At 43.1% G+C, this 16,511-nt stretch overlaps 1 protein-coding gene across 1 annotated transcript in view; it reads right to left on the reverse strand.

Annotated features, from left to right (window-relative positions):
- LOC134610515 (myosin-IIIb-like) overlaps positions 1–16,511 on the reverse strand; it is a 301,018-nt gene that overhangs the window by 73,020 nt on the left and 211,487 nt on the right. The window contains exons 14-16 of the mRNA XM_063453481.1: positions 11,095–11,208; positions 9,574–9,685; positions 9,193–9,239 (exon numbers count right to left, since the gene is read on the reverse strand). Of these exons, the coding sequence (XP_063309551.1) occupies positions 9,193–9,239; positions 9,574–9,685; positions 11,095–11,208 (273 nt within the window). The remainder of the gene's footprint in view (positions 1–9,192; positions 9,240–9,573; positions 9,686–11,094; positions 11,209–16,511) is intronic.

A 16,511-nucleotide genomic window follows, 5' to 3' on the forward strand; every position in this document is an offset into this window, starting at 1 on the left:
CGGACTGTTAAAGCCATGCTACCCCAGATAGCTATGCCATGGAGCCCAGCCATATACTGAAAGACTGTATGAAAGACTTTGGCTCCATGGCGATTGAACTGTATGTATGTGATCTGAGCGCCATCCGGTAATAATGTGCGCTCAGATCTAAGCTATCTGGGGATAGGTAGAATGTGTATGTTCTATGTGATTAATGTAACAGTATGTATTTTTTATGTCTTTTATTGTCCTTTGTCTGCCATGTGGTTAATGGAGTCTTGCCTCTGTCCTTGGAGAAAATTGGATTACTTCCCAATTATCTCCAGGACCGAGAGGAGGGATTGTGATGCATTGTGGGATTGTAAGCTTGTGATTGGTCAATGTCCAATATGTTTCCCAGTTTCCCATCTGGTCCCCTAGGGGAGTGTCCACCAGGTGGGAGACCTGCATAAAAGCCGGTCAGGTAGCCCCAGTAAATCAGTTCTGCTTGACCCTCAAACGAAGTGTCGTCTCGTTCTTGGGGGGAATTGGATTGTATGCTGTTACAGTGCGACTGCCAGGAGTGTAAACTGTTCGTATGTTTTTTCCTGTTCGGCTGTTTACAGCATTCGTGTGTTTCCTGTTCGGGAGTTTGGAGCATTCCCCTGGTTCCAGTTCGGGAGATTGGTGAATTCATGTGTTTGCAGTTCCGGAGATTGGTGATTGCAGTAGCTGTCTGTGCATCTGAAAAGGGGAATATCGCCTAAACGGTTTTTAAATTCTTGTGTGCAAAACGGTCCGTTACAGACCCCACCTCCTATACATTGTAAAGCTTATTTGAGCAGGGTCCTCTTCAACCTGCAAGTTTTCTTATAATTGTCCTATTCATAGTTAAATCCCCCCTCTCATAATATTGTAAAGCGCTGCAGAAACTGTTGGCGCTATATAAATGTCAATAATAATAATGGAAGAGTGACAGTTAAGATAGGAAATAATAGCTGCGATGGGGTAGAAGGTCCAAGGATGAGGTCAAAGAGGAGAAGTAGCCCTAATGCGGAAGATGCAACAAATTAGGCAGCATGGCAGGAAGAAGAGGGGATATAAAAAAAATCCTCAGGAGCCAGGAGGAATGGAAGCAGGGAACAGTGATAAAGGAATAAGGGCAAAGAGGACAGTGATAAAGAAATGGGACCAGGAAGCAAGGGAAGGAAGGAGGGAGCAGTTATAGGCATAGTGGATGGAAGGGTGTAGCACAAGTATGTCAAACTCAAAGTCTAGCACGGGCCGCAGAAAAATCAAAAACGTAATTTTTCATAGAAATGTAGGTTTATTTTGAAAAGTAGAGTATTAAAAAAAATAAATAAATCAGCATCCCCCTCTACTTAACCACAGCACCCCCCACTAAATCTCAGCACCCCCGTCTAGCTAACAAGCAGACTCCACTCACATTGGCGCTACCAGTATGCGACTCCGACCTCTGGTATACACCAAATGGCTCCATCTACACCCTGTGCCAAAGTGGATGCTACAGCTACTTCTTAAAAACCCTGTCAAGGTGGAGCAACGCAGCCATCACAACACTTACCGACACACACACACACACACTAAACGACAGACACACATTCTTGCACATACTCACATCATTTTATTTATTGCTCCCTACCTTTGGGAGCTGGTGTGAGGCCTCTCCCTGGGGTCTCCCTTCCTGCTTCCTCATGTGCGCAGTTTAGTGATGCCAGATGCCGGAATGACATCATATTCAGGCACCCGGCATCACTACAGAAGGCGCGCATGAGAGAGCAGTAAGGAGCAGGAAGACTGAACGCTCCCTCTCAGAGTCCCAGTCGGGTGAATTTTAGCAGAGTAGGCACCTGCAATGTGGAGAAAGCAGCTGCCTACTCTGCTTTAACAGTAAGCATGTACTCGTGGCTTGCCGTGACGGAAAGATGTCCATTTTTGGCCAAAGTCTCGCTGGGCCGCGAGTTTGACATGCTTGGTGTCGCACAATTAGCGCGGGGGCTTTATATAGGATGTATTTCAATAAGAGCGGGGCTTTATATAGGGTGTAGTGCAATGAGAGTGTGGCTTTATTTAGGGTGTAGTGCAATGAGAGTGTGGCTTTATATAGGGTGTAGTGCAATGAGAGCGGGGCTTATATAGGGTGTAGTGCAATGAGAGCGGGGCTTTATATAGGACGTAGTGCAATGAGAGCGGGGCTTTATATAGGGTGCAGTGCAATGAGAGCGGGGACGTAGTGCAATGAGAGCGGGGCTTTATATAGGACGTAGTGCAATGAGAGCGGGGCTTTATATAGGACGTAGTGCAATGAGAGCGGGGCTTTATATAGGGTGCAGTGCAATGAGAGCGGGGCTTTATAAATGGTCCAATTTAGCAACCCATACAGCGGGAAACACTCTTGATCTCGCCTTCACCAATCTCTGTACCGCCTCTAATCTTTCCAATATTCCTTTTCCTCTATCTGACCACCATCTGCTGACTTGACTTCGGCATACCTAAGACCCAATTGACACCACCATCTGAACATCACTCTCACAGAAACCTCCAATGTCTTGACCTTGAGCATTTCTCCACTAATCTCCAAACTCTCCTTTTACCTATCTCAAATCTCATCTGTCCTAGCTCTGCAACCTCCTTCTACAATTCCACCCACTCCTCTCAACTAGACATCATGGCACCTCCTACATTTAAATGCAGCAGGAGCCCCCGACAACAACCCTGGCACACCAAGCTGACTCGATACCTCCAAAAATGCTCCAGAACTGCTGAATGCTGCTAGAGAAAGTCTCACTGTGCATCTGATTGTCTCCACTATAAATTTATGCTGCACTCATACATCTCAGCTCTTTCATCTGCAAAAGTAAATGACTTCAATACCCTCATAACCACACTCTCCCGCGAACCCAAACGACTATTTCACATATGTGACAAACTGCCATTTGCCACTGGGCATTGGAGAGGACTGATTGCCAGCCTCCTGCCACATCACTATCGCCCTGGGATTTATGGCATTTGAAAACACTATTTGTGCCCTGAGACAAAACTGGAGATGGTGCACAAATATGACTATTGTCTATATATTTTATGATTCCCTTTGTTTGTTGCACTGTGTGTGTGTTTCATCTGTTGGTTCGGCTGGATAGACTACCAGACAAACTGTGGAGTTACTGGGTGGCCACCATTTCATGTATCAGAGGCACATGGTGAGAACAATGGATGAAGCACATGGTGAGAACAATGGATGGCGGACATTTTAACTCACAGACACTGTATGGACTTTTCTACACGGTGCCATCTCGCTGGTATTTGGTGCACAAAGACATCGTGCAGTAGTTTTAAACTATACAACAGGGGACACATTATACAGTAATTATTTTTTATATAATCTGTATATGTTCTGCGGAATCTGCATTAAACTGTATCTTCCAAACTACTGAACGGATCTGGGTGATTTTTGGATATGTGGTTCACCCAGATCCCCCGGTTCCGATGGTATATTATATATAATATAATATTATATATTATCATGGGGTTATTGCATGTTTTGGGGTCCCTGTGATATGTTTTAGAATACTGTATTTTCCTGCCTGTGATAATTAAGTTAGTCTATTGTGTTGAGATAATTGCATCACAGGCAGAGGGGAGGATTTCTGATGTAATGAATGGGAGTGTTTTGTATGTTGTAATGTGTTGATTGGTTGTTCTTCAAAACCCTGTGGGCAGTACTATGTTTGTAGAATGTGAATAAAAGAGGCTGTATGTGCCAGTACAGTCAGTTCTTCTTTACCCTTCAAAACGTAGCCTCGTCTCGTTATTGGAGGGAACTGTTATATCACACTGGGGATTGCTATGCTCTGCATATTCCCTTGAGCTTTAATCACTTAGCTCTTTTAAGAGCTTGTTCCTGATATGCTCTCCTGGAGGAGAGGTCTTCCCCACACGGTCCTGGAGGACAGAAGCTGATCCAGGGTGGATAGAAGACGGCGAGACTCCAGTTAAGCTATGGCGGTTGTGGAGTATGCAGTGGTTGTGGTGTCCGGTGCAGTGCTTGTGATCCTCGGCGCAGGCTAGGAAGCGTCCATCAACGGAAGGTACTCGGTCGGAGTACAGGGAGTTCCGTTACAACTACCTATGCTCAAAACTAGCCTTCATGTCATAATATATAAAAAATGTGCATTGTATTCCCATGCCATGCCTTAGTTAATCGATGTTAACTGTTAAATCGTGAGTACATGCTGTTGGGGCACAACAAACACATTTGTCACTGCTTTTTCTCTATGCACTCAAAAAATAAAGAATAAAAAATAAAAAATAAAATAAATTACCTCCGTTCCAGCACCGAGATCCTCGGCAGGCCACGTTCCTTTTTTCGTCAAAATGACGAAATAGCAGGGCTCAGACGCTTCTCTTAGAGAAGCATCATAGCTGTCTGGTGTGAATGCGCGGCTCTGCGCTGCACCAATCGCATTCTTCATAGAGCGGCACTGAATGCTGTACCGCCCAAAGTTTGTATACAAACACTATATATAGAAATATCTCTATATCTCTAGTGTTTGAATAAAACCACACACATTGTAAATAAATATTGTAAACATACACACACTATTTCTCTATCCACCTCTTTCTACCTCTATCCATTTCTATCACACACACACACACTCACTCACTCACACTTACTCAGCCACCCCCTCTTGCTCACACATGTGTTCGGTCATAGGAATGGCGGCCACCCAGAGAGAGTCAGCCACCCCCTCTTGCTCACACATGTGTTCGGTCATAGGAATGGCAGCCACCCAGAGAGAGTACTTAAGTTAATGGGTTCTTTGAAGTTAATAAGCCAGGGGGTTTGGGAGATATAGGAGGGGGAAATGTGTCTTTGTTCGGTAACCGAGCAACCAGGGTTATAAATAAAAAAGGAAAATCAATTGAATCAAAACGTGACGGGGTGTTCTGTCACATGGTGTATAGATCATGCCACTACAATCTCAATGCTCAATTCTCTGCCAATTAGGAGTTAAATAACTTTTTTTTTATTCAGCCCTAGTCACACCTTCCCTGGCAGTGACTGACACAGCCTTCCTAAACACTTTCTGTAAAGAGATATCTAATGCTTAAACACCCTTTATTGAATATTCTGTTTAATTTAGAATTTATCTCATCTCCCGCTGTGTTAATAGTCTTCTGAACACTGCAAGAGCCTCCTGTGTGTGAATAGAGTTCAATTTACAAAGCAGGACATAAAAACGGCTAAAGCAAGTTAACATCTGATTGAAAACTAAAGCATTTTTTTCATGCAGGCTGTGTCAGTCACAACCAGGGGAGGTGTGGCTAGGGATGCATGGAGAGAAACAAAAGTGATTTAACTCCAAAAATGACAGAATTGAGCAGTGAGATTGCAGGGGCATGATCTATACACCATCTATGCACATTATTTATATGCTCACATTTAGCACTATAGAATACATTGTTATTGGTCGGTATGTTGCAGATTGTGTTCTGTGTGCATGGTAGATGTGATTGTTTGGATTGGGGTATGTGTATATTGCTAATGATCGGGCAATTTATTTGATGTATTCAATGTATGGTAGTTGGCACACTTATTGCACTGGTAGGGTGATTTTCATGGTATAGATATTTTACGTACATTGGGCCCAGGGCGGGCCTTAGGGGTGTGCGAGCTGTGCGGCCGCACAGGGCGCCATGCCAACAGGGGCACCGGGCAACCGACAAAGCTCGCACAATCAGGTCCTGCCCTACCTCGGGCGCCCTGGTGGGTGAAAGATTGCGCCCTGGCTGGCCCTTACAGAGTGCGCTCTGCTTTGGTATTGGCTGGTGAGGTTATTGAGGACCTCTCTCACCGGCCCGTTGTTTGGATGATGGGAGCGAGCAGTAAGCGCTTTGATTCTGCCCTCCTCTCGCGAGCTCGGCATTTGGAGTGTTGCCGCGGCAAAGCTCTCATACTATCAACGCGGAGCTCGTGAGTGGAGGGCTCCTGTTCTGCAAGGTGCAGAACTTCAAGAGCTCGCAGAGACCGCTGGACCACCAGGTAATCGGTATTCTCCCATCCCTGCCCAAAGGTATGCAAGAGGGAGGGGGGCAGAAAGGGGGAATCAACAATTAATTTAAGAAAACAAAACCTAAAATTGCTCTCCCACCTCCTAATTTAAAGCCTTAACCCCCTCCTACCCACAAATCATCGCTATCCCACTCTTACTGTGTTAACTACACACACTCCTAACACACAAACACACACACACACTACATAATCTACTCACACACTACATAATCTACACACACACACACACACACACACACACACACACACACACACACTACATAATCTACACACACACACACACACACTACATCCTTATCCCACACCACACTATTTTCCCTACACACACTGCATCCCTATTCCACACACAACATAATGGCATGGCAACTTCAGGGAGACAGGACACTCTTGTTAGAAATTTGTTTTTACTCCTAATGCAAATCTATACATGAGGGAGGAATTCTTCTAGTATGTGTGTATATATATATATATATTTCTGCTCTTTAACCCCCTAAGGACCAAACTTCTGGAATAAAAGGAAATCCTGACATGTCACACGTCATGTGTCCTTAAGGGGTTAAAAATACCAGAAATTGTGTGTACCATAATAAGTAGTATTTCACATGATTTCTGAGAGTAATATTTAAATATACATGTATATTAATATGGGTGTATTATTATTATTATATGTGTTATTACGCCTATAACATTTACAAATGTATTAATATACGTGTATATGCATGATATGCCCAGAAATCACATTAATACGTAACACCTATGTAACGGAGGCTTAGCACTTTTTACAAGATGGACGAGGGCATGTGACCATGGAGGGGCGCTGTGAATATTTTTCGCACAGGGCGCCTAAAGCCGGCCCTGATTGGGCCCTATGGGTTGTATTATTGAATTTGTATATGGTGGTACTATTGTGTAATGTCAATATATTATTGTGCTGTTAAAACGTTATTTTCAACTCCACCAGTGGCACTTGGTTCCAAAAATGTTAAATAAAATCAATCCCGCTAATACAAAACTATGCTGGAGATGTAACTTTGATGAAGGAAGCTCAAATATATGGTAGGACTGCAAACTTCTTCATGGAAAAAGGCCTTTGAAGTACTATCAACTTGTGGTAGAAAATCTGGAGTATAATCTTTAGACTGCCCCTTTTCCTTTTTAATATAAAGAAATTTACAACTCAAAACAGATATTTAATAATTCAGCTCATGATGGCCACAAAAATTATAATCTCAAGATATGGCCTACAGCAGGAAATCCCTACCCTCGGCCCAAGTTCTAATACAACTCAAATATCAATATAATATAGAAAGGGATACTTTGTTTCAAAATGAAACAAATTCTAGCTCTGAGAAACGATAGCCGCCCTGGTTAAACTTCCCGATACAACATTGACCCAAAGAACGCACTCTACACTTACCCTAAGAAATTGGGCATTACATCTCTGGTCTGACTAACCGCCCAAATCTGCTCTAAAATATTTATTTTGTCTTTTGTGGTTTGTCTTTTTTTTTTTCTTGTGTTGAACTATTTAATATATACCTATGAATTAAGAAAATGCTTTTTGCATAGTCTTCCTATGCTGTAAGAAAAAAAAAAATAAGATAAAAAAAAAAAAAAATACAACTATTTTCAATGAAGAAGGGATTGTATTTCTTAAGTACTAGAGATACTATGGTATTAGGTATAGACTTCTAAAGCTTACACTGAGAATACATTTCCATTCATTATTTTTATTAATTGTGGCTTTATTTCTGATCAGAGGCCAATTTATTTCATTGTCTTTGTATGTACATTGTACAGTGATAATAAAGGTGAATCTGAAAAAAAACGATTAAGATGAAGTTGTTTTGGTGACTATAGTGTCCCATTAAGTAAAATCGTACCGCATGGGATCCCATCATCACAATTTCATATCTGGCTCCCAAAGGATAACATTGATACAAATTTCACCCACTGGTTTATTACCCTGTTTGTGTAGTACACCATGGGAGTCTCCTTTATATATGTAGATATATTTACGTGATGGCAATGCCCACTCGGGCCTTGATTCAGGTGACCTATTCTATTTGTACAAAAATTCACAAGGAATTAAAATAAACGTGTTATTAAAATACTATTGGCTGCTACACATGGGTGAGATTTGGAAGTCAATTTGTTTCCCACTAGTTCAGTAAATAAATTGACTGCCATTAATAGAGATTTGTCTCTTTGGTTAGAATATGAGAAAACTCAAACTATGGCTGATACTGAAGGTTTCCTCTCTTTGACCTCCTACTCTTCATTCCTGCTCCTTCCTGGCACTGGCATGGCACATTTTGTGACCCCTGGCGTCATGTTTGTGGTCTTGTCTAACACAAGTCACTCCTATACTTATTACATGTGTTTTACATCAATTTATTGGCTGTGTGCACCTTCTAGTGTCACTCAATTGATTTTCTCCGAAACGATCTCCTTATCCTCTACTTAAACCTGCATCACGTTTTAACACGTGTCCTGGCGTGGTCTTTAATCACCTTGGAGTGCACTTATTCAGTTTATTTTTGGTTTCTGACACCTAGCCTGGTCTAATTTCGGTTATCCTGAGATTGGCTGGTCTAACCAGACTGGGGATTCTCTGTTCTGCTTTGATGACTATTCTTGCATTTTCAGGCATTTTGCCATTTCTAAGATTTTGTGTGAAGAAAAGCCACATCTATGGAACAGAAATCTGCTTCTTTCTGGCCTTTTTACATTGCTGGTTGTGTGTTGGGATCACTAGCATTTCTGAAATGCTTTCTCTACCTTGACGCCTCTTTCTACTCTTTCTTTTCTCTCCGAGATCATTCCGCCCATCCTGTAACATTTCACATTCGATTATTCTAACGTATCAGATCGCACTTGTAATTATATATGCTTCATCTAAATTAAGACTTTAAAAACATGTAAAATGGACATGAAGATTGGGGGAGTCAGAAGGGACCAGACCGTGAGAAGTGGTATTGCCATCCCAGGAATACGGCTGAAGGGATTGAGAAAATATGGTAGGTCATAGATGAGTGCAGGAAGAAACAGGCAAAAGCAAGAACAATGTGGCAAAAGAGACAAAGCACAAGAACCAATAGAATAAAAAGGTGAAAAATATTAAATGTTAATCCATTGACCTTGGCTCTCTGCATGGGTGTCAGGGTTCCAGTTCTGGAAATACTGGCTGCAGCAAAGAAAAAAATAAAGTCCAATTAGTTATTATGTACTAGCAATATGGACAGCTGTTTAGTAGACATACCACCAGCCACGGCTTGGTGAGTAGCGGCATAAGGGAGATTATATAACTATGTTAATCTAATAGAGTGGTCATAATCACCCTCATAGGCTAGCATGCCCTGGGGAGGTGCCACATCACTCTTTTACCACCAAGGTAAACACTCCATATCACAGAACAAAATAAACGGCTCATTCATTGCCCATTTCATTTGTTTTGCGATTCGTTCACATGGTTATAGACAAATCACTGATCGCCCAAAATTAAGAAAATATAGCGGTACCTGTGAAAAGGACACTTAGCAAAGAGGTCACACTGTTCATGAAGAGACTTTGGACATTCATGGGGAGTGTATCTCGATTCTTTTCAAGAAACCCAACAGCTGTATAGTGAACCTGTGGAGGTTAATGGGATGATCGTGATGAAAGACTAGATAGAGAAGGATGAATACAGATGGAGACAAGAGAAGAGATTGCAAACAGAGAAGGGAAGAAAGTATTCACACAGGAAAAGAGGGAATGATGGAGAAACAAAAAAAGAAGAGTGGAGAAATAATGAAATCATAAAAAGTGATGATAAAATAGCTGGTCAGACAAGAAAAATGAAAACAAGGAAAAAACTGATTAGAGAAGGAATGGAGAAATAAGTCATACATGGGATCAAGAGACAATAAGGTGTTTGCAACATTGTAACAATAACTGGTAATAAACCGAATAAAAATACAACAAACCCTATGAATCCACTTTCCCCCTTTCTAATTTGGGTCTTTTTACCTTTACCCCGCACACCATTTACAAGCATTATTTATTATTCCCTACGTATATGTGGCGAAAGTAACCTCGCCACGGGCTCTTGGAGGGGCATGCTGGCCAGACTCTTGCCAAAAGAATATGGGCCCTTTAAAAACTTATGTGATTTATGTACTTTTGTATTCCAGAAAGAGAGACCAACCGTTAACCCTATTCCCTGGAACTGTTTTGGGCATAGGACCATGTGAACGGTCGGTCAAAATTATGACCTCCATGGAAATCCCGAACCACTGAATCGATCTGGGTGATTTTTGGATATGTTGGTCCCCCAGATCAGGACTATCAGGGAATGTGACGTTTGTGGAGTGTTGAGTGTTTGTGTTTTGGGGGTACTTTCAGGATATTGTTAAAATGTATGATTTCTGTACCTGGAGATAGTTGAGTTTAGTACAGTTCCCGACTCAATTATCTTTCATGCACAGGGGAGGGATTATCCTGTTTTGTGTGGGATTGTCCTGGACCTGAGAGCCAATACAAAATCAGTGCGTACTTTGTCACAGTCCCCTCTCAGGTCTAGTGGGGAATGCCCACTGTTAGTTATGGAAAAACGCTCGCATGTGGACTTGCATATAAGGCCAGTTGTGGCTGCGATTAAACAGTTCCTCTTTACCCTCAACATAGAGCCTCGTCTCATGTATGGAGGGAACGGCTATATTCACTCTGGGATTGCTATATTTATCCTCTCTTGGATTATGATCACTAGCTCGTGTAAGAGCTATCCTGCTTTACTCTCTGGATTTGGAGAGGTCTACCCACTGGAAGCTGGATCCTGGTCTTGGGTCCAGGGTGGGTGAAAGACGGCAAGACCCCAACCAAGCTGTAACGCTGGCTGTGGGGTTTATGGTGGTTATGGTGTCTGGTGGAGTGCTTAGGAGTACTCGAAGTTGCAGTGATTGGCGGAGGCACCCATTCGGGGTGCCAGGTGGTCCAGTCACAGCATATACACAATTTAAACTTATATGTATCAATTAGTAGAAAAAATAAACTGTGCACACCTTTCCTGCATAGTGATGAATAACGAACCCCGGATCCTTTCCACGAGCTCGCTCAAAGCAAGGATTAGATTTGCAGCCACTTGTGAGCTTCTCCACAAACGAGATATCGGAAGCCTAGAAAAGCAGTCAATTATTCACAATTTGTAATCAACAATTCCAAAATTAGTATCAGAAAAAGTGACCCTAAAAGCACAGCTAAAGACTTTGTTAATTTTCAATATAAAGGTGAAGGATTCAGAAGAAAAAAGGGAAAGTGCATAGTAGTAGCAATATATCAATGCTCAATTTCATGTTATAACAAATATAAATTCTATGTAACAACCGTAAACACTGTATGCAAACAACGAATGTTAAAAAGGAGCAGATTTTACACAAAGATAGATCCATGAGTAACCCTTTCAATACTCACCTGATTCCCCCGTCCTTTGTGCTGGTTTACACGCCTCCTCCACCAGCCAATGGGGGGAGAACCCATCCCGAATATAGAATTGCTTCATTGGACATTTTTCTTTGTTAGAAGTACTTGGCGTACAATACAGATCTAGTGAACCAGTGACCCATTGTGTTCTAACTGTTCTAGAACTCACAATGGACCACAAGTTTACTAGACCTGTGCAAGTGCATTCCGCCTTCCCCCTTGGAAAGCACTGACTCGATGGATGCAAAGTTTGAGGATATCCAGCGTTGTTTCACAGAGTTAAACTGCAGGAAGCGCCTTTTGTGGCCATCAGAGCACTTTAATGACATTAAGCCTATAGTGTCCCTTTAATCACTCATCAGGATAATATCTTATTAGAATATGATAAGGTGCAGTTTAATAAGAGTCTGCAGTCCCCGATATTCTATTTGGTTCGTTATTAATCATACTTTATTAGAAGCTCTGAACTGCACGAAGTAATATTTCTTTGCCAATACATTATTTTTCTACTATTGGTAAAGACGATATGAGGATATGGATGGATTGGTATTTCTGACAGAAAGAAGGTCAGTAAATAAAACATACCGCGAGAGAAAAGGTATTGGAAATATGGTAAATTAAGTCCTACACTTGTGTTCAAAAGGGTTAAATAATTGGACAAGAACACAAACACGAATGTTGGCACCGACAGGAGATGAATTGAATTTATGTAGTTTAGAGGAAATCACGGGCAGTGGAAGATTTTGCTTTGTGAGAGGCACATTTTGTTGTTAAGAGCTCACAGGTGACATATAATCCTTCCATCCATTTACATCAATAGGCACAGGAGGTACAACAGGGCTCACCATATGGGCTGATGATTTGCTTTCACGCAAGCTACAACAGTAGGAATACACAATGGGTCACTGGGTCACTAGACTTTTACTTCAATTATAAACTTTATTCAAGTACGTTTTTAATGAAGCAAATCCATTTTTGGTACAAGTTTAAGGACGCAATGAACTAGACCATATACGTGTATAGATGGCAATAAAAATCATATAAAGCCTAAACCACTTTAAGAAGGCTGGAACAAAAAAAACCTTTTGGTTACCGTGAAAATACAGAACCGACACCGGAGAATTCAGTATGGTGAATGTAAACTATTTCATCTATATGTATTGTGGTCCTAATATTTTTTTCACTTGACCTGTACTCTTTATTGAACAATCATAATTGCTCCCTCAAGGCCAACTTTCCATTTCATTTGTCTAATATTAACTTACCTGGGCACTCACAAGTACTCTGACTTATCCCAGGGTCTTCAACCTCAATTTTCAAAATAGAATGATGATCTACACAAATGGTCGCTCCCACATATTACCTGGCTGTGAAGGGTAGGATGAATATTTTGCCCAGATTACTATACCTCTTTCAAACCATCCCAGTCCATATGTCCTGGATTTTTTTGACAAAGTTAAAACCTTGCTTTTAATCTGTTGCAAGAACATAGAGCTTGCCTGAGATATAACCTTATTACTCAACCCAACTATGAAGGAATAGCCCCATCACTTATTTTGGTTGATGTTGTGGATTTATATTCTCCTTTATTTGATTGGTTTTACTTTGTTTTAAATGGTTTTTATTTGCGTTATAGTTAAGGCAGTCAAACAGCAATATAGAAAGGCATTTTTTCATGAGCCTTCGCAGAGGCCAAATCAGTCAGTAGAAAGCAAACTTACATTTCAGCAGCGAGTAAGCATAGAAGGGCATTACATTTTCCAATTATGGCACATTCCGCAGGAGAAGTGCCAGTAAGCGTTCGTGGTTGAGCGTTAAGGAACATTACCGCTTTCAGAAGCAGCATGTAACGGAGATCAGTAGCATGCGTCCTTATAGACTGAGATTACTGTGCCATGTAAATTTTATGCAAATATTTGACATGTGAATTGAATCTAATACAGTTAAACAAGCATATGTGCAGGTTATCATCGTGTATAACTCATTACGCCCTTAACGACAAAGCAGATGGCAGTGTAGGTTACCAAGGGGAAATGTAATATCAGAGTTGCTCTCGAGAGGGGTGCATGATGTGCAATCCTGGATGGCAAAGGTGTGCCCTGGTAATAATGTAAGAGTTATGTCTAATGTAAAAGTCCATTAACTTGGTAGCTTTCGTGTAAGCTTCGGCTAGTGATTGCATTTAACCAGGTTTGTAGGCTGTATAGCCATAATTCTGCGCTCATGGGTAGGTAACGAGTAAAAAATAAGAAATAAAAGGGTGCAGGCCCATAATCTTATAGATGTAGCCTGTTTGGTTAGTGGCGTGTGTCGCGTGGTGACAGTGGCTCGTGTGGAACCAAAGTTAACTGCTCGATAATGCCTATGAGATAAAAAGGGGGCCATTTCCGGAAACCTGGTCGAACTGCATGAAAAATGGGTAATTATGACGGACATTCTAGATGTGGGTCTCATAAAGTGTCTCCCGCCTTTCTACAATATATCATGGATATGTTTGTTTTGTTTGGCATAATAAAACATTGAAACTATAAAACCTAACGTGGCTATGAATATAGCTGCGCAGTGAAGGAGATCAGTTTGCAGCGTTGGTTATATATGTCTTGAAAATGGGTAAAAGGAAGAAGGAAAGGAGAAAAAAGAAAAGAAAAAAAAAACAAACAGAAAAAAACAAACAAACAAAAGAACCACCCCTGTGGGTAGGGGCCAAGTATACTAATAATGGGGCCAGTTACGTGAAGATCCCTTCTCCGGCATTAACAGGGCTGTGCCCCGTGCCTCTAGGGACCTTATGCCTAGCACGTGCGGCCGTGTAAAAGAATTTAAAAAAAAAATGTAATAAATCAAATAAAATAGATGAGGGACCCCCTCCCCCCCATGCAATAACATTTCAGAACAGTGCATAGACATTGTTTGGATATGGCTGTTTTCAGGTTTTATGCAGGTGGCCCGCATATGTCGCTATTCCCCCCTCACCCCCCCAAATCCTTTACTGCCTCTGTCGGCGCTGTCCATGTCACAGTGGGCACTCGGTGGTCAATGTAGGCCCCTGGATCCCCCCCAAAAGATCTGTGGGCCACTCTCCCCCTGCACCTCCCCAGTGGCACTTCAGCTTCCGACCGGCTTTAGTCGCCTTTATTCTTCCCCATCATACTCAGTCCTTTTGCACGGCCACCCCAGCCACCCACAACACATATGTCTGCAACTTGGGCTTTGAGGTGCTAGCCTATTTTTAGTGGTCGGCTCCCGTGGTTTCCCGGCCTCACCAATCCCCCCCAGCTCCCCCAACGCTGTCCCCCAAAAGTCCCGCGGCACTGTGGGCACTCGGAAGCACCGGGTGTCCGCTTGACCCCCCCGACTTAGAATCTGCAGATCCTGTGCCTCCTGCACCTCCCCAGCGCCAGGAAAACCCTGGTAGGTCTAGCCAGATACCTCCGCATGTCTCTCCCAACATCGGCCGCTTAGAGGAAGACGGTCGCTTCACCTCACGACCACCGGTCCGTCGGAGGCCAGCACAGTCCTGCCCCACAGGGCTCACAATGGTGGGGACAACGCTCTCCAGGCCCACCGCCTAACCCGGAGGCGAAGGATCCAGCTTGTCAGCATGCAGGTAGCCCGGGAGGCACGACAGTGGCCAGTCACCCCAGGGGCAGAGTCCACAGCCGTATAGTATGGCTTAGGTATGGTGAGCTTAAGTCCCTTCATTTTAGCTGGGGATGCAGTCGCAGACTGTTGCTGTGGGTAGTCAGGGACGTCCAGTCCATTGGTTCTGTAGCCATGGGGGCCCCATCACGGGCCGCCAGCGCACCCAGGGGTGAGCTCTCCAGCATCATAGCTAGTAGCCCCACCGCCCGGGCCGCATCATATCTCCCTACGGTCTCTGGCTGGGAGTCGGTGCCTCTCCAGCAGGCCCCGGCCGGCCTTAGCAACATGGTTGTGGTGCGTGTGGGCCCGAGCCGCTCGTGACTCCATTTACCGGGGGTCTTTTGCTCCAGATTGGTATCGGTGTGGAGCTTATCGGTTCCCTTTCCGGAATTTGTCGCTCTCGCAGCCGGTAATGCGGTATTTTGCGTTTTTCTGGCCGATTTGTGGGATCCAAAAGCGGAGCAGCTGGAAATGGCCGCCAGCCGGCTCTGCGGCCCGGCCCCTCCCCCTTGGTTTTACTTTGCTCGGTTCCCGAACAAGGACGATCCCAGACCCTAATTAGAACTTGGAACATTGAGGATCCTGTAAGAAAACCGCAAAGGAAACCATTAATAGAATGCTCCACTGGGCAATTGGACGCACGTGGTCAAGACAATGGATAGCAGCCATTTTGTCTCCCGGACGCAGGCAGCTGGCACTCCAGCGAACGCCATTAAAGATAGACCTGCTGCCCGTTCAAGTTCCTGACAATCTATACGAACGGCGTTCAGGAGTTAGCAAATAGCGAACAATGGGAGCATTCTCAGAGTAAAATCCTTCGTGTACCTTATGTGGTTTTCATACAAAACCTCACAAATGGAGATCGGTCCTTGCCACAATTTGCCTGGAACTATTTTGGGCTTCAACCTCGTGGCAGACTGGTCAAACCTTCCCCGTGATGCCTATTAAAAACTAATGAAAAACTAATGAACTGATCTGGCTGATTTTTGAGTATGTTGTTCCCCCAGACCAGGGCAATTCGGGGATGTGACTTGTGGAGTTTTTATGTATTTTGGGGTGGCTGTAAACATGTGTTGTTCTGTACCTGGAGATAATTGAGTTTATAGAGTTCCTGACTCAATTATCTCTCAGGTCCAGCGGAGGGATTACCCTGATGTTTTGTGTAAGATAACCCTTGCATGGGCTCTGTCTTAAAAGGCCGTGTGTGGCCCGGCCTTAAACAGTCTTCTGCCAGCCTTGGCTCATGTGTGGGGGGTAATGCAATACTCTAAATTCTCTATACGCTAAAATAAGAATATATGTAAAGGAGTCATTATCAGACTGGAGCAATTTAAATGGAGTCCAAGAGAAATGGAAT

Source organism: Pelobates fuscus, chromosome 5, assembly GCF_036172605.1.
Source record: "Pelobates fuscus isolate aPelFus1 chromosome 5, aPelFus1.pri, whole genome shotgun sequence".
Lineage (NCBI taxonomy): Eukaryota > Metazoa > Chordata > Amphibia > Anura > Pelobatidae > Pelobates > Pelobates fuscus.